The sequence below is a fragment of the Botrytis deweyae genome, assembly GCF_014898535.1.
Source record: "Botrytis deweyae strain B1 chromosome Unknown BDEW_012, whole genome shotgun sequence".
NCBI lineage: Eukaryota > Fungi > Ascomycota > Leotiomycetes > Helotiales > Sclerotiniaceae > Botrytis > Botrytis deweyae.
Window position 1 is genome coordinate 1,016,201 of NW_024066219.1, and position 17,785 is coordinate 1,033,985.

At 43.6% G+C, this 17,785-nt stretch overlaps 6 protein-coding genes across 6 annotated transcripts; 1 reads left to right on the plus strand and 5 right to left on the minus strand.

The window, feature by feature from the left end:
* Positions 1–458: 458 nt before the first annotated feature.
* EAE98_006129 (uncharacterized protein) lies at positions 459–2,540 on the minus strand (the record flags this gene model as incomplete). Its single annotated transcript, XM_038953751.1, has 1 exon — positions 459–2,540. The coding sequence occupies one exon, from the start codon at positions 2,538–2,540 to the stop codon at positions 459–461; it is 2,082 nt and encodes a 693-aa protein (XP_038810146.1).
* Positions 2,541–4,471: 1,931 nt separating this feature from the next.
* EAE98_006130 (uncharacterized protein) lies at positions 4,472–6,499 on the minus strand. The gene is made up of 2 exons (XM_038953752.1): positions 4,975–6,499; positions 4,472–4,899 (listed from the first exon to the last, which is right to left on the minus strand). Exons 1-2 carry the CDS (start codon positions 5,349–5,351, stop codon positions 4,500–4,502), a joined length of 777 nt encoding a protein of 258 aa, XP_038810147.1. The 5' UTR covers positions 5,352–6,499; the 3' UTR covers positions 4,472–4,499.
* Positions 6,500–6,902: 403 nt separating this feature from the next.
* On the minus strand, positions 6,903–9,336 carry EAE98_006131 (uncharacterized protein). Its single transcript, XM_038953753.1, has 3 exons — positions 8,702–9,336; positions 7,921–8,610; positions 6,903–7,870 (listed from the first exon to the last, which is right to left on the minus strand). The coding sequence occupies exons 1-3, from the start codon at positions 8,999–9,001 to the stop codon at positions 7,211–7,213; spliced, it is 1,650 nt and encodes a 549-aa protein (XP_038810148.1). The 5' UTR covers positions 9,002–9,336; the 3' UTR covers positions 6,903–7,210.
* Positions 9,337–10,257: 921 nt separating this feature from the next.
* On the minus strand, positions 10,258–12,444 carry EAE98_006132 (uncharacterized protein). The gene is made up of 5 exons (XM_038953754.1): positions 12,060–12,444; positions 11,853–11,894; positions 11,610–11,656; positions 11,336–11,514; positions 10,258–11,190 (listed from the first exon to the last, which is right to left on the minus strand). Exons 1-5 carry the CDS (start codon positions 12,182–12,184, stop codon positions 10,741–10,743), a joined length of 843 nt encoding a protein of 280 aa, XP_038810149.1. The 5' UTR covers positions 12,185–12,444; the 3' UTR covers positions 10,258–10,740.
* Positions 12,445–13,060: 616 nt separating this feature from the next.
* On the minus strand, positions 13,061–14,445 carry EAE98_006133 (uncharacterized protein; the record flags this gene model as incomplete). The annotated part of the gene is made up of 4 exons (XM_038953755.1): positions 13,061–13,252; positions 13,306–13,735; positions 13,783–14,236; positions 14,295–14,445. 4 exons carry the CDS (start codon positions 14,443–14,445, stop codon positions 13,061–13,063), a joined length of 1,227 nt encoding a protein of 408 aa, XP_038810150.1.
* A 753-nt stretch (positions 14,446–15,198) lies between these two features.
* EAE98_006134 (uncharacterized protein) lies at positions 15,199–17,126 on the plus strand (the record flags this gene model as incomplete). Its single annotated transcript, XM_038953756.1, has 2 exons — positions 15,199–15,446; positions 15,497–17,126. 2 exons carry the CDS (start codon positions 15,199–15,201, stop codon positions 17,124–17,126), a joined length of 1,878 nt encoding a protein of 625 aa, XP_038810151.1.
* Positions 17,127–17,785: the final 659 nt, after the last annotated feature.

The window sequence follows — 17,785 nt, forward strand, 5'->3', positions numbered from 1 at the left end:
GGAGAAAGCTGAGATTTAAGGGAATGTAAAGATAGGATGGGAGATGGCGAATAGATATTCTCGCCATATATCTCTGTATGTCTGGCGTAGCATATTGTTTGGATCTGGAAAGTTGGGTTGAAGAGGAGTTTATATATCTACCTACCTATCTAGTGGTAAGATCTTACATCTGTGCAAAAAGAGATGTGAAACATTGTTAGTGTGATTAGTGAATACCGACAAGAAAATGTGATGGCACAATCAATGCATAATTTGCACGAAGTTTGTAGAAAGGAAGTTTAAGTATAAGATCGTAGAATACAGTCTATGGTATCTTTCCCGCTCCATGCCATTTCCTTCCGTATTATCCTCTGCAGAACAGAACGCCGACGCTATGTATATGTACCCTTACCCCGAATCCTCAGAAAATGCCATCTTCTTCCTCCCATAGATCAAAGTCAAAACACCTCATCACCAACTTAACTCTCTTCACTATCCCCCACCTTAACCACATTTCTCTTCCTCGTACACGCACAATTACACGCACAGCCCGAGCCCGTCGCATTCCCACTCTCCTTGACCTTCAGCTTCTCCCCCAAACTCTTATCCACACCATCATTTCTTTTTCCTTCCCTCCAATCATTTTCCCCCAGTCCTTTTCCCCCCTCCCTCCCTATCTCCGCATATCCTCTCTCTCCCAACAAATTCTCTCTATACCCCCCTTCACCCCCTCTCGTCCATTTCCCCCTCAACCTCCAATATCCCCAATAAACCACTCCGCTCCCCAGAATCGCCAATGCGGTCACGGGATACGCATAATAAGGAAACCTTTCATCGCCCTTCTCCTCTGCCGGTTTAATCCACGGTAAAATCAACAAGAGACAATTACTCAGCATAAAAATCACAATATATACCTTCTTCGCCTTAAAAGGCGACTGGTATTTCTCCGACGGTGTAAGTTGTAAATACAACAAACCGCCACTAACAGCAACCGAAATGACCGAAACGGGGTATCCCCCAATATCCACCAAGAAATTATATATTTCTCCCGGCGGAGGCACGACAATAACCAACACACTGACAAACCAATGAAGAAACAATCCCGGGATCGGCGCTTCCCCTTCTTTTCCCGAGAAGAAATTAGAAAAGGGTAAGAGTCCATCTCTCCCAAGTTCCTGATTAACTCTCGCCTGTGCAAAACTTGTCGCGGCGATGTTTCCAAAAGCTGATACTACTACCGCAATCGGTAATACATTTTCACCAACCACTTTCCCGAAAATGTTCCGGAAGAAATGTCCTGCGACGACTACTCCCGCGGAGCGAAAATCGTCGAGTTCGACGACGAGGAAATATGCAATGTTGGCGAGGATATAGGCGGCGGAGACGAGGGAAAGCGCAATAGGGGCTGCGGTGCGGAGAGTGGGGATGGGATTTCGAATGGAGGAGAGGACTTGATTAGCGGTTGAGTAGCCGCGGAAACAGTAAAGAATTTTGAGGAGCGCGGTGGCGTAGTCGTGGGGTTGGGTAGAGGAGTTTGCGAAGAGGTGGGAGAAGTTGCGTTGGGCGGTGGAGAGATGTTGTGGGGCTCCGGGAATGTATTCTGTAGAGATGAGATTGAGACGGCGGGGGATGATGGAGGAAGAGGATCCGATGCGCATGAGGAGGCCGGCGAGCCCGGAGAGAATTACAATGAGGACGAAGAACATTTTTCCCACGCCCAGAATGTTGATTATGCGGAGACCGGTTCGTTGATAGCGAGCGTGGATGAAACATATTAGTGTAATGACTGCTACTGCAATACTACGGACATTCCACCTATTTGCATCAATTTCAAGGGCGTACATTATATATTCTCCCAAAACGATACAATTGGGTGTCGAGAATCCGAGAAGCACAACATAACTCATGAATGCACACGTCGCCAACATTTTCGGTTGTCTAAATATCCTCTCGAGATATATGCGTTCGCCACCGGATCTTGGTAGCGCAGTCCCCAAGTCGAGATATACTGCGAGCCCGCAGAAGGAAATCAGAGATCCGACGACCCATAATGTAAGACTGGCTCCTACGCTTCCTACAGATTGGAGAATGGAACTAGGTATGGAGTAAATCCCTACTCCGACGGTTTTGCCGACTATTATATTTATTGTGGAAAAGGTACCGAGCTTGGCGATTTCGGGTGTATTTGGATCTACATTGTATAATGGAGTTCGTGGAAGAAAGGTCAACGATTCGGCTGGCGATGCTAAAGTGGTACCTGAATATGAATCGAATTGTTCATCCTCATCATCTGATTCTTTTGATTTTATGTTTCCCCGACCGTTTGGTGTTAACAGATAATTCCGGGGTGTTTGAAGAAATTTGGATTCACCATATATTGAGCTTCCTCTCGACCGATCGACATCAACATATAATCCTTTTATTCCATCTTTGTTCGATGAATACGGTCGTCGTGGTGTAACAGGAGATCGACAACTTATTTCGAAACTATTTCGTAAAGGTGTTGACGCTATCGATATAGCATCGCCGAGAAAAGATCTCGACTGAGAAAATCCACCCATTTGGATGGCCGATATAAATGAGAGTATGAAAGAATTTTTGTAGGGAGCGTCAACAAATGGACTTCATTGGATTATTGAAATCGGAGTACAGAATGGATTAGGGTCGTAATATCGGAGAAACTCATGTAGGAGATAATGAGCAAGTGTCTCATGAAATTACGGAATAAAAATAAGAGTTTATGAAGAAAAGCTCTGAAATCAATGGGAGATGAGAAAATATGAGAGATGGAGAGTTCTTTTCTTAGATCAACTATGATACATGAACATATCCCTTGGCTTTATTCAAACAGCAAGTAGTGTCCAGTTCCTAGGACTAAAGATCAGCATGAATATCAAGATATCCCCATTTGATCTCTCAAGAATATTTCCCATTCTTCACAAGAACGATACGTGCATACCGCTCATCAGCAATCTGATATCCAAATCATCGACAAATCCACTAGGATTTTCATTCTTTGAAACGACATGGAATCCTTGACCTCATGTTTTGACGTCTTGCTCTATTCTTTTCCCACTCATCATGTAGATATATAGGAAGGAAGAATCCAACCGTGGTTGATCAGACACCAGACGTCCGATGCTGAAACGACGTTGGTAATCCAATGAAAATTATGAAACGGCAAGGATGAAGATCAGAACAAGCATTTTGGAAATCATCAACCAAGGAATCGTAAAGTGTGATATATGATCAATGAAAGCTTCTCCCTGATTCAAGAAACTTTGGGCATTGCTTGGTTCAAACCTCGAAGGAGTCATCTATCGGATGGATGTCGTCAATGCCAAGTATCAATCTGGAAAGCAAGTCAAGCCGATATATCTGCATTTGCTCCTGTCTGACAGATATGTAGACGTTGCATTTTCGTCATTGAGTTTTATCTCCAATCGATAGTGATCCTTTGGTTGCGTAGCCACTCTCAATCATTGGTCTTTTCTTTCAAGAATCAAACATCCTTGATGAGATGATACCCAGTGATATTATCATATAAAAACCCTCCCAAGAGCCACAATGATATGTCGTCCTTAAAAAATCGCAAATACTCAAAAGCTTATCATGTGGAGAAAAGTTACAAGCTCGTTTGACGGCCCGAACACGGTAATCTTGGGGCTCCCGCTCCCCTTACATACAGTGGTTCTCTGCCGATCTTACGTTATTTAGCAGCATTGTGACTCTGTGCTGATATTGGCATTGTAAAGGGACAAACCCTTTTCTAAACTAACAGCTACTGAGTGATGTCTTTGAATTTTAATATCAGATCGATTGATTGTTGATTAGAAACAGGTGTATGATAGGATAGAATCAGAGAGAGTATTTGCAAAGGCCTGGTTCAACTTACCGAAAAATACAATGTCATGATATAGTACAAACAAGCACTCGAGTTTTTCCATTTCAACACATAGTCACGAAGATTTCATTGTTTCACCAAGACTAGTGACAAGCTCCATGCCAAGAATAGATCGGGTCTATTCAGCCTTATTGTTATCAGTTGTTGTAGAGGACATGGGTTACTGAGGGGTGAAAATATCTTACGCAACAAGTATTATTTTCATGAATTTGTAGTAATAAATCAACACTGCAGAACTATGAGAACAGAACTACATAACTCCATACCCACATCATTTCTGGAATGAAGCGTTTTCTTCTTGGCCTTATACCCATTCATTCTAGATACAAATATTACCATTTCCCTTGAAATGGCGAGCGAGGAGATTGTTGAAAATAAGAACGACTCCAGGTGTTGTCTCCAATTGTCTGAGAAACAAATTGCCATCATCATTGCTGATTATAGCATGCTTAATCCCCTAAGACCTCAAATTGAAAAATCACATTAGTCATAATTCATAATCATACAGTGGCACTACTCACAATCTCGTACCTCACCTTCCTCTCCTCTCCCCCGTCCCTCCAATTCCACCCAAAGCCCCCCTTATCAAACTTCCGTCAACCTATTAGCACAATCCTTACTTCCCACTCTCATTCCCTCCAATTCCACCTGTCCCTGTACTTCCATATCCCCCCTCCGGCAACCAAATTCTTTCCAACACCCACTTTCCCTCATTCCCTCCATACCGTTCTCTCTCCTCAAAAAATGGCCTAAAAACACCATCCACAATACGATCTGGAGACATCTTCCCCTCTTTTACCACTTCTCCTCCTACAATTGGTGCGCCGACTAGGATTCCCTTTGGCGCCATAACTTGTTGAAACATTTTAACAAGACATTGGCTTGCGCTTTTGGTGGCGCAAAGAGCGGAGATGTTAGGATCTGGGTATTTATCAAGTAGGCCACCGGGAACGAGGAAAAGAGGATGTTCGCCTTGGGGAATATGGGAGGTGTTGGCGTGACTCATATACCATTGTCTGTAGATTTTTAGTTAGTGTTTCTCCTTCCAGTCATCCAATTCTGATATTGTGATAAATGTGGAATAAACATACCCAGCAACCAAAGTCCCCATCGCTGTAATGTTGAAATCCTGCGTCAAAACCTCCGGTTTTAATTCCAAAATAGGACTCGGAGCCACGTGTGCAGCATTATAGCAAAGAACATCTACTTTTCCACCCACTTGTTCGGCAGCCCAATCTAGAGCTTTGTGGAGAGAAGATGGGATACTAGCATCGCCTGGGTGGACGAGGACTTTGGGCGCTTTGGGGTTGAGATCATTGATTTCTGAGGCGAGAGAGAGAAGAGAGGAGTGATTGCGAGAGATGAGAATGATTTGCCAATTGTGAGAAGCGAGGTAGAGAGAGAGACTGCGGGACATGAGGGGGCCGGCGCCGATTATTATTATAGTGCGAGGTTTGAGAGATGTCATTTTGATGATGGGTTGTGAGGTTTGAATTATTTGGGAGTTGTGAGTCGCATTAACTTGTGGATTGAAGGGAATTATGAATGACAGAAAGTACCGGCTCTCTTTCTATGTCGAGAAACATATTAGGTAGGGAAATAACAACAATATCTAGAAGATGAGATTGTGCCATAAAAGACACAATGAGGGGTAAACGCGGGGTAAATTCCAAATAAAATTCCAAAGAGAAGGGATTTGAAAGAGAGTTTTATCGAATGGTAAGAATAGATGAAAGAGCTCTCCAATTCATGTTCGGTCCAGATGCACCCATCTGATTCATCAATCCGCAGCTTCGTCTTGCCAATCGAACGCCGCAGACTACTCAGCTAGCATGGCTTGTGTAACTTCTCCCTAGGAATAGAAACCATTAAAATGCGAAGTAGCACAAGTGTGTACAAAGCAGTACCAAGAAACAATCGGGATGTAGAACAAAAAGTAAGATGCAACTTTGCCCAGACTCTACCACAAAATCAAATGGACAAAGAGCAGCCCGCCAACATTGTCAGCATTTTGACCACATCTCCAAGACCCCCGTCTTGCAGGAATTCTCGATATCGTACGACTCTTATCCCTTCTCGCAACAAAAACGATAGAACTACCATCAATACCAAACCCCCGCGCGAATTCCAATCTCCTCACCTTCGATCATTCAATCAGATTCGATTCCAAGAAGAAAGTCATCCATCTAACCACTTCTCCAATCCGCAGCGACGACCAACAAACAAATAAGTACTCAGCAACAAGACACATCATCCACTAACCATAATCGAAAAGAAAAATCACACACATCATGTACGTAAACACCCCGGTCCAGTCCCCCATCCCGCCTCCCAGAACTCACTCCACTTCAGCTGGACCAGGTTCCTCCTACTTCAGATACGCAACAAAAATCTTTTCATTTCATTTTCCCTTCCTTCGTTCATGTGATCTGAGATTGGCCTATCCTATCCTATCCAATCACATTGCATCGCATCATATCACATCATGTCAAATCAGGAGACGGGTGTGAGAAAGTGGGAGATGGTGAGGTAGGTAGTTTCGCTGATAGTCTGACGCTAAGATCTTCTTTCCTTTCATGCTTATCCTTTCATGTGTCTTTGATCTTATCGAGGAGCTAGGATAGGGTGGTCTGGAGATCTTGATGAGATGGATGGGGTAGAGATATGATATGATATGATATGATATGGTAGGACGTACCTACATAGGTAGGTAAGATAAGATGTACAACGAATTCTTTTCGCTTTTCTTTCTGAATGGAAAATGATTACTTGGATGAATAACACGATAGATTTCATGGTCTCTTCATCCATCCATCCCGAGCTTTGTATTCCGACTTGCTTGAGCATACAAGTAACCGTGGAAGTGTAAGATGCGGGTATATATCTCAATTAGGACAACCATGAATATATCAATATGCAACCTACAAGCAAACAACGAAGCATGGCATCCTCTTCACTATTACGAAGATCTACAGAAAAACATTATAAGTAAATAACATAGAAAGTCACAAAACAATCATGTGAAAATAATTAATTGATTAATTTTTGTTAAGTAAATAAAAGTCGATATAATGTTATATCCGAGGTTCTTCTTCTTCTTTCTTCCTTTCCACATAATCCACCTTTCATTCCTAGAAATATCGTCATGATATCTATCATCCAATCCAATCCAATCCCATTATACATGCATGCACGCACGCAGTACATCGAACTAGAAACAAATGCACACACACATAAGACATCAAGCTCATCACTCAGATACCTACCTAGTAATAAGTACATGTAGTAGCCCGACCCCTAACCACAACTCAATCCCCAAGAATCCCTCTACATAAAAGCCAAAGCAGATGCACCCATTGCACCCGCAAACACCCATCCCGCAACCCTCAATCCACTCGCATCTCCCTTCTTCGTACTCGACGCACTAGCTGCGCTTCCAGTTGCCGTTCCTGTGCTTGTTGCTGTTCCCGCACTAGCATCGACGTCAAATCCACAAACACCTGTTCCATTCATCTGGTAGCTAGGGAAAAGGACTCTTGGTTCTCCTTTGTCCATTTCGACGAAGAGCGTGCCGTTTTCACTTGCGATGTATGATGTACATGTGATGACTTCTGTCATGTTTGTTCCAGCGTCTGCGGCGCTATTGATGGCGAGGGTGTAAGCTCCTCCTTTGGAACCTTGGTTGGAAAGTACTGAGACGATTTGAACACCGTTTGGTCCCTTGCGTGTTGCGTATGTGGAATCGTCGCTGTGGAGTAGGATGGATGAGTTGGTGATGTAGTTTGAGTTGATGGAGATAGCGTGGTTACGGAGGGTATTGAGAGTAGCTGTCATAGTGTAGAGAGGAGCAGTTGTGCTTGGTTTACTTTCCCAGAGAGCTTGACGGTTGTATGGAGAATAGTTGCCTTGGAGATGTTGTTCTTGTCCATAGTAGTACTTGGGGATACCATCTGCGAGGATTGTGAAGGCCATTGCGTTGGCTGCGAGCTGTTTTGTGTTAGTAATCCGGTATGAGATGATGAATGGAAGAGACTTACAGTCTCATCATCATTGTAAGATGCAAAACGCGGTTGATCTTGATTCTCAATGAAATTGGCAAGATATTGTGGAGATTTGCACAAAGCTCCCACACTCTTGACCATATCGACTAAACCGGACATTTTTCCAGCGGTAAAGGCCTGAATGGTTGTGAAATAAACTGGGTAGTTCTCCAATCCCTCAGTGTACTGTTGATAATTGCATGTGAAAGCAGCATCACCATCATCTACTTCTCCCAATGGATACACACCGGCCGCTTCGACGAAATCTTGGAAGAAATCATATGTGATTTGTTTAGCACCATCGACACGAATTCCATCAATAGAGTAATTGGCGACGAGCTCCTTAATCCAGGTTCCTAACGCAGCTGCAATCTCTTTATTGTCCGTTTTGATGTCTGGAGTTGCGACCCCGGTGTATCCCAACCAACAATTTTGATATTCTGTAACGTTTTGCCAATCGACGATTGGGCAGTATGAGTTGTATGATGCTTCATCGTTGAATGGAGCGGGAGAGAAAGCAGAATAATCGATCTTGGTTCCTGCTGTCATGTTGTGGTCTCCAATGTCAACAGCCATCTCACTAGCGACGACATCGACTAGGAGGTACATTTTTCTCTTGTGAAGTTCTGCACTAAGTTTCAACAAATCATCTGCTGAACCGAAGTTTGGGTTAAGATCGTAAAGAGACTAGAATATTGATGTTAGAACTTTCCATGCTATCACAATAGCAAGCCAATTGCATGCAAACAGAGAGAAGCTCGGCCAAGAGAAAACATACAGTTTGCCAATATCCATGGAAAGCTTGTCCATAAATCGTCGTACTGTTAATGTTCAAATTGACAGGACTAATTTGAACGGCCGTGAATCCCATATTCTGGATATAATCCAGATTCTCCGTGATGCCATTCCAAGTACCTCCACAATAATTTGTAATATTACAAGGAGCATCTAAATCTGAGGATCGATGATATCTATCTGTGATAACCTGATAGATAGATCTCCCAGCCCAATCATCACTACTTGCAGCTTGAGATAAACCCGCGAAAAGGGGAACGAGTGGAATAAGTGAGTACTTCATCGTGATGTTGTGTAAAGCCGAGGGCAAAAGACTGTAACGAATGGAGGTATGGAACAAGAGTAAACTACTCGAAATACAAGTGCAATGCGTACGATACAAGCAGAACGAGAGACTGAATGTATGTGTAAATCAAAAAATGTTGAAACAATCACCAACTCTTCAATTATGTAAAAAAAGACGCAAAACAGAAAGAGTGTAAACAATTTCAAAAACAAAAGAAATCAAAACAAAAGGAAGAGCCAATATAAACCGAAATCAAACCCGATCTTTCCTGCATACCATATCCTGTCCCAATTAAGATATCCATACTTTTCATGGTCCCTAAGTGTAAGTGTAAGGGTTGTGATATGGAATACGAGATGTTAGGGTGAGCCACCCTGAGCCACCAGTCAGGAACAAGTCTCCTGATGATATCCGGACCTGGTGGACGGCATCAAGGCGTTTGAACTTTGGGGCGATTGATGAGTAAGGTTACATGCATGTATTGAGGATCTTTAACCAAAAGGGCATACTTAGCACTTGCACATTTCCTATACTTTGTACAAACATCCGAGGGGGGTAACCATATGGGAAAGGAACACCGGTGAACGGCAATTTCTTTTCCCCCTCGAGATGACAATAAATGATTTGAAGAAATAAAGATATTAATTACAAAGATCACAAGACCTCGAAACAGAGCGATACAACGCCCGATGAGAAATTGACTTCGCATATTAAAATTTGAACAAAATAACAATAATATACCAAGTTAAAGTGACACCCACAATGCGTACCGAAAAGGCTATCTATCATCCGTGTTTTCGATAGCCAAGCCATCAACAAACATTACTAAGTGTAGATCAACCATGCTGCATTAACCGTCCAGCCGTCCACCTTCCCTCATATCACCCCTCCGAACTTCTCTCCTCCACTCAATACCAGGAACAGCAACTTGAATACGAGAATTCCTTCAAAGCAGCACTCCGACTTCTCGTACTGGACGGGTCAAAATAAAGTTAAGATCTAATGAAATGAACTTCTGGATGAAAGACCCCCTAGACCCCGTATAAAGAATTCTGATACTGCAAACCGGACCGAAGAAATGTGATGTTATCTCTCGACATGTTGTTTCTGATACCGTTGTCAGGGATAAACACGAAAGCTGCGAGTTTGATGGATCGATATATAGTTTAATACCGTATTCAGATAGTATCCGCAACTCCGCACCCTTTTTCATCGTGGGCTCTGATGTCTTCGAGTATAAGGCCTAGCATCGCCAATCAATCAATATTCAAAAAACCCATCTGAATCAAATTTGAACAAATATCCGCGAAATCCCAGACAAAAATGTTCCAGATAGACAAATAAGCAATGCTTGGCGAAAAAGCTTGACCAACGCCACCATCCCCGGACAATTTTAAAATTGCAATGGGAAGGGATGGAAAATGAGAAATGAGGTGTGCTTATGACATACCGTCTGAGAGATCTGGGGAAGATGAGATGGTGTGGAAGGAAAGAGGTAAGGCTTCAAGGGGGATGGGGAGATTAGATTGTTGGTTGGTGACGCGTGTAAGGTTACATCTTGTCTACCATAGGTAACGGCAGACGGAAGGACTTGTCTACTATCGATATACAATTTGAACTTTGAGCAACTTCTTTATGTAAGATCACCTGAGTATCTAATCATATTGACCATCTCCAAATTGAGCTCCAAAAAAGTTCGAAACTAGAGAAAAGGAAAGTATAGCAGCTTTATTCCCTCAGAGCTCAACTTCCAAATGATTCCTCCCCGTCAAATTCCCCATCATCTCTCTGACCTCTGTTGCTCTCCCTACTACACTTCCAAGTCCTCCCTCATTGCCCCATACTCTCATTAGCAACGCCATAAACAAACCCATCAACACTCCCAAGATCACACCTCTCCATTCTCCTTTCACAATTCTCCTTCCCCAGAACATCGCCTCATCAACCTTGACTCTTATAACACTATTCCCCAGTTTCTGTTTCCGTGCACTCTTCAATCCAGGTAGGGCATCATGTGAGTAACTGTTGTTCAGCAACTGGTAATCCTGCATTTCGTTTTTCTCTACTTTTTGACCGGCCCAGTGGCCTAGAGTTTTACGATCGGTCCAGGGACCAGAGGATGGATTGTCAATTTGAACAGGAAGCGGTGTAAGAAGGGGGACGCCGTAGCCACAAGATGTTTGGACCTAATGTTCCTGTCAATAATCTTTTCTTTTGAATGTCTCCCATTTGTCTCGAACCCTCTATTTCTTGAAGTCAAGAGCAGAATTCTATTGCGCTAAATCATAAGATGCATTCATGAAAATCAGTGGAAGAAAAAAGAAAACACACCTTCCAGACATCCAACAAGATCACAGCTCTTGCACCATCCACATTCGACTTTCCCATTCTAGCCAATAGAGGTGCAAAGTCAGGTGTATTCCATTCGACTACACGTCCCGTACAGAAAAATCGCATGATGCGGGGAGAGGAAGTGAAAGAACAGAACATGATTGTTACGCGACTGTTCTCTTGGAGGTAGTTAGTGAGGGGCAGATGGTGAAATTAGAAGGTTGCTTTTTGTGGAAGGGGGAGAGGAGAGGAGAAGGAAGATAGATGAACGAACCATAGATATGGCTGATTGTCTCGACGCCCGAACCAGTTGCATCGATACTGTGAAAGCATCAGATTCATTATCCGCAAACTTGAAGGCCGCGAGTAGAAATAGGGACGATAACAAGGAAGCCCACCACCGCACTCATCACCAAGATCAATGACCACTAAAGTCACACATCATCGCACCCTCTAAAAGTTTCGAATCTTCCACTTCCCCATCGAAAAAGAAACAGGAAAGAGAACAACAACTCACTAAGCACAACTATTCGGTCCCAAAATCTTAAACGTCGCGTCTCTAATCACCAAAACATCAGTAAACATTTCCTCTACTCTTCCTCCTCTTTCCCCTCCCATTCCCTCCACCTCATCATCCATATCACCTCTCTCTCCAACATCCTTCTTCCCCCCTCTTTCCCTCACCCCAGCTCCCCCAAAACCAAAAAAAGAATCAGATACTCACGGCAACCCCTTCGGACTAAGATTAACATGCTTCCCATACGTTGGCGCCGAGCCTGTAAAGAAAACCGGCTGAGCCATTGCCCACTCCGCTAGTTCTGGAGAGATAGAAGGGAAGTATTTAACCATTTTCCTTAGCTTTTTTTCTATCTTCTTTACTTCTCTACAAATCGGACTTCAGGAACTGAGGAACAGAGGAAAACTGCCAAAGATAAATACGTAGATGAAAAATCGAGGGTTCCGGTCAGATGGATGAGGAATATATATGTATATGTAGGTATATGTAGGTAGATGGGAGAAGTGATGTATATGCTTTATTTGCTCAGAGAGAAAATGTAATATAATGTGATCCTACAAGTTCAAGAGAGAAAGTCTAGTTCGAAAAAAAGAATTTCCAACAATACAATTGATGTCGAACAAAAAAAGACTCATCTATCCATACATCAACCTGAGTCACAAAGTAAGAACGGCACGGTTGTGCGGGGTAGGTAGATGCTAGCACGCATAGATACATCAAAAGTCCCCGAATTTCCTCGATATTCAATTGGAGGCCCTTTACTCTACATGCTTGGCGGTGAACTGGACCATTTTCACATTTTCACATGTGTTTTTGCAAGAGATGACTTTAAGAATTTCGAAATGCAACGACTCGAATTTGTATCATCTTGTATGCTTATGCTACGCTTCATATAACAAGCCATGTATTTCTTGAACCATCTCTCATCAACTCATCAACTCATAAGGTCTAAGATCCATAGATACCTTTCATTCCACACCTATTCCGTGTCAAATAGCCAGATCAGGCCGAGCCAAACCCATCATCTCGATTTAGATTAAAAAACAAAAGACAGAAACCAGATTCAACTATTGTTGTACAGGGGTAATGTGACCAAACAGACGCCTTCATAAAATGCCGACCTTTAAAAAACAAACGCCTAAGTGGATATCCAGTATGCATCTCCTGAAATTGGAGAATGTATCGACAGTAAAGAACGTGTGGTATAATTAAAGGAAGTAATCCCCAGCACCTCTCCGACCAGCTGGAACTGCACGTTGATCTTCTGGTACGGCACTGAAAATGCTGAATTTAGGATTGAGATCTTCTCCAACGTTCATAATCGAAGCGACGTTACCACATCGGTAACAGTAGTTAGGAGCTGACCAGACAGTAACGACAGATTTTTGTGCGAAATGATACTGAAAAATGTTAGCATATCTCCGTTCTCATCTTAGCAGGTAAAATAGCATACCTTGTATCCTTCGTTGACAAGTTGATGAGCACGAGCAATAAGCTTCAAACCATTGACATGATTGAATTCATTGGCAACCTTGTCTCCAAATAGCCAACCGGCCCCACGAGGAGAAACAGCCCAAGTATCAACATCCTCAGGATCACTCCATACAAGATCACAGAAAGCACCCTCATGAGGAATTTCTTGAGCACGTGCGACAACTCTAATTTGATCAACAGTTCGAATTTCAGGACTCAAACCACCGTGAACGCAAAGAACTTCTCCATCAACAACTGCTGCAAGGACGAGGAAGTCGAAAACTTGACAGCAAGATTTCCAAACCGAAGCATTGCCGTATTTTTGTTGACACTCTTCGTAGAACCCGTATACTTGCGTGATTTGACGAGACTCGTGATTTCCGCGAACGAGAGTAATCTTATCAGGATATCTAATATCGTTAGAGATGGGTCAGACCAAACGAAGTGATTCACTTACGTAGCTTTCAAGCACATAAGTAATGTGAAAGTTTCCAGACTGAAATATCCTCTATCGACGAAATCACCCAAGAAGATGAAATTTTGGTTCCCATTTCCAGAGACTTGATTGTTGTTGACATTAATCCCGGAATCTGCTCCGGAACTCGTACTGCGATTTGATCCACCTGCAGTACGTGGTCGTCCTCGAGGTTCATCATCGTCATCATCATCGTCTCCTCCACTTGCGCTTTCCACACCACTGTCACTACTTCGTATCTTCTTCTTCAATTTTGGATCTGTAATCTCGGTAGGTGGTTCGAGCGCATCCGTGTTGATCACAGTGGTGGGGGCTTGAACATTTGTCTCGCCCGGCATACCACCAGCGATACGGAAGAGTTCGAGTAAATCGTAAAATTGTCCATGGATATCACCACAAATGGTAACAGGAGTTGCGACAGGTTGTATATTTGACTCTGTCGAGGGAAGGATCAGTACAAGAAGACACAAAATGATGATTCAGAAGAGTGTTACCTTCCATTAAGCACTCCTTTACCATCTCACAAAGTTGTTTCATTGCCCACTCTGGTAAATAATGACATTGTTTCGCTTCTGCTAACCACTCCTCCAGACCGGAACGAGGGCCCAATTTCGCAGCTCCAGGGCGGGGTACCGTGGGACTCATGTTGTGTATTCTGATAAGGTGATGGCGAAGTCTTGAGCTTCCTTTTGGATGCGTGAACAAGCAGGACTATATGGCGACTCAAAATTTCTCGACTTTAGGAGAGTTGAGTCCGTTCCTGAATCCTCTTTGAGATCTGCCGGGTTTTCTAAAATCGTCTCGAGGTTGCAGGTATAGCTTGTTGGTATGGATTTCTTTTCAACAATTCTCACTCTGGAATTGTCGCAATTGGTTTGTTCAATGCCCTATTGAGAGCTGATATTGGCTTTCTGGGAGTTGTCGTAGTCGTCTTAATGTGATGGTTCGTAATCCTCCTGATAGAATACCTCTTCAACTGCCTCATCTGAGGGTGCACTTGGAATCATGCTGCGCTATGCCCGATATCGTAGTATAACCGAAGAAGTTGACATAGATTATGTGAATGGTGACCGTATTCTCGGTGGTTAGGCTGTCCGACCCAAGGGCATTCCCTCAGAAGTGATGCCCCACGTTGAACCTTATCAGCAATCATATATTCGAGCACAATAATGCTATTTCCTACCTGCACAAACATAATACAAGCCAGTGGGTGATTTCTCCAACAGATGGGCGTCGCAATTCTTTACATCAATGTGCTTCTCATGAATCTGCAAGCCCGTACAAATTAAGGAACGTGAATATCAATTATTCAGACCCACAGGCCTCAAATCATTCGGCGCAATAATCTGATCGAAAGTCGACCTCAAAGTTTCATTCGTTATACAACTACCATTCGGAATGGCTACCACAGCAGGTTCTCGCAATAATACCAATGGTGTTCTTTCTGTAACAACTACTCAGACATCGGGAAATGCATCCAAACAATCTGCTAGCAAGCCAGCAAGTTCCAAAACGAAACTCATTGTTCGCAGACTGGCTCCCGGATTGACTGAGACTGAATTCTGCTCATTGCTTGGTGACGAATGGAAGGTAGGGCAAGGGAAGGTTGATTGGTTTCAATACAAACCAGGAAAGGATTCTAAAGAGTATGTTCTTTCGCGAAGAATGCACCGACATTACTTACAAATATATACAGCCCTTCCAAACCATCCCGTCCCTCTCGAGCATATCTTCACTTGACCAATAGTGATCATCTTTTGCCATTCTCCGACGTCGTGCGAAAATCCAGTTTTGAAGATGCAAGAAATACATCCACAAATTCTTGTCTTATTGGACCACCCACTGTCGAATTTGCGCCATACAGCAGAGTCCCCGCAGGTCTCAAACGTCGTACAGATGCCCGGGCTGGTACAATCGATCAAGACCCAGAATTCATGGCATTTCTGGAGGGTCTAGCTAATCCAGTTACCACAAAAGAAGTTGGCGCAGAGGGCGAAGATCCCCCAACAGGAAAGGCCGAGAAGGTCACAGTAACTCCCTTGGTTCAATTTTTGAAAGACAAGAAGGCCAATAAGTCGAAGGAATCAGCAGCCAAAGCAGCAAAGAAACAGGAATCTTCAAAGTCCAAGACAAGTGAAGGATCGAATTCTACAGGTGATGGGAAAAAGTCCAGCAAGGATTCCAAATCCGACAAAGTTGCAACCACACAAGAAGCTGTCAAGATTTTGAACAGGGAAGCTGGCAAGAGAACAGCAGCTGCATCAACCTCATCGGCAGCCTCCGCATCTTCTCAGTCTGGTACTGAAAAGAATGTACCTAAGCTTGATACTTCTAAAATTCCTGCAAATGAAAGACAAGCCGTTGTCGCTGCTCATGTTCGTATGCTTCGACGTGATCTCGGACTCAATCCTTCGCAGGCGCATCGTCGTATCAAACGTGATACAGCTAGTGCAGTAAAGGCGGAGTCTACTGAAAAGCCCACCTCAACTTCTAACAACAACGCATCTTCCCCAGCTACTCCTACAACACCTACAGGTCCAAAAGTTCCTCCCGCTCAGCCTAGCGCTCAATCAGGTAGCCGAAGATCTAGGAGAGGTAATCAAAATCACAATACCGAATCGTCTACCAATAAGCCATCAACTACCACTACTTCTGCCCCAACCACACCTATGGTTTTGCTAAGAAAGCCCGATAATCAAAGACCCCAGCAACGACCAAGTACCGCCACTTCTCAGCCCTCATCTACTCCCCAAGTTCAATCAAAACCAACTCCAAAAGTTACTCCAGCCACTTCAGCTACGGTAGCACCTCAACAGGCTACTTCAAACCGAGGGTCAAAAGCTCAGGTGGATGTTTCATCCAAAATTTCCCGACAAGCTTTCATCAAACATGCCAATCCGTCTCAAGGCGTGACCGAACCATTGCTAAAAGAAGCATTAGAGAAGTTTGGCAAGGTCTCTATGGTTGAAATAGACAAAAAGAAAGGCTTTGCATATGCCGATTTTGAAGATGCAGAAGGTTTAAAGAAGGCAATGGCTGCCAACCCAGTTTCCGTGGCCCAAGGCACCGTTCACGTTATGCCACGAAAGGGGAATACTGCAAATCCTGTACCACGTGCTGTTCCGGCCCCAAGAGCACCTGCACCACCATCTGCTAATCCCGCTCCGCGTGGTGGTAGAGGTGGAACTATGGGTAGGAGGGGTGGTAGAAATGGAGGTGGAAGAGCTCGCGTGGATGTTCCAGTCGCAGACTCCCCAAAATCTTCTTCAGCCGCGGATTCTTCGAAATCAACTCCAGTCACGCCTGCAGGATCAGCTTCCAAGTGAGATTCTCTTAATTTAGAATGATGATTCAGCAGATTCTCGAAAAGTGATTAGCAGTGGTTCGCCAATCTATCGAGAATACGAGCCATCATCGGAAATATCAGAATTCAATGCGTCATAGAAAGTATCCATTTAAAGTGCCTCAAAGGCTACGAAGCCCAAGGATGAGATCCAAACGGAACTTGGGTTTATTACCAGCTTGTCCAATTTTGGTCTGAAGCTCAAAGGGATGGGACTATGTGTAGAAGAAGCATAAATTACGAGCATGCGCGCAAGGCCATACGTGATAGCGAGAGGGAAGAACCAGGAAGTATTGGTTCTGCAGTGGCGGGAGATTTTGACATGAATACAATTACACAACTCCCCAAACGGGGTTTCGTGTCTGATCTAGTATTACGTAGTAAAATCTTGAGATTATTCATTGATCCTTTTCTTGTGGATGCATTCATTGATCTGCTTAATTCTTATGCTCAACGAAGCGAACCGTGTCGTCTGCAGTGGCTATCGTCCAATGCATAACATGCTCTTATCTGCTCGGGGTCATTGCCTGAATTTCTCACACTTCTTCCTGCTCCTAGACTCCGACCCCGGAGCTGGCATGTTCAAATGCTACGCGAATTTTTTTCTTCTATATAATCACCTCTGGCTTCTTTCTGTAGGTT

Excerpts from the sequence above, each read along its gene's own strand:
- EAE98_006130 (XM_038953752.1), bottom strand. The coding sequence starts at position 5,351 with ATGACATCTCTCAAACCTCGCACTATAATAATAATCGGCGCCGGCCCC. Across the intron at positions 4,900-4,974 it reads ATGGGGACTTTGGTTGCTGG|ACAATGGTATATGAGTCACG; the intron begins GTATGTTTATTC and ends AAAAATCTACAG.
- EAE98_006131 (XM_038953753.1), bottom strand. The coding sequence starts at position 9,001 with ATGAAGTACTCACTTATTCCACTCGTTCCCCTTTTCGCGGGTTTATCT. Across the intron at positions 8,611-8,701 it reads TCCATGGATATTGGCAAACT|TCTCTTTACGATCTTAACCC; the intron begins GTATGTTTTCTC and ends TCAATATTCTAG. Across the intron at positions 7,871-7,920 it reads CTTACAATGATGATGAGACT|CTCGCAGCCAACGCAATGGC; the intron begins GTAAGTCTCTTC and ends AACACAAAACAG.
- EAE98_006132 (XM_038953754.1), bottom strand. The coding sequence starts at position 12,184 with ATGGTTAAATACTTCCCTTCTATCTCTCCAGAACTAGCGGAGTGGGCA. Across the intron at positions 11,515-11,609 it reads GACAATCAGCCATATCTATG|AGAACAGTCGCGTAACAATC; the intron begins GTTCGTTCATCT and ends ACTACCTCCAAG. Across the intron at positions 11,191-11,335 it reads TCTTGTTGGATGTCTGGAAG|GTCCAAACATCTTGTGGCTA; the intron begins GTGTGTTTTCTT and ends CAGGAACATTAG.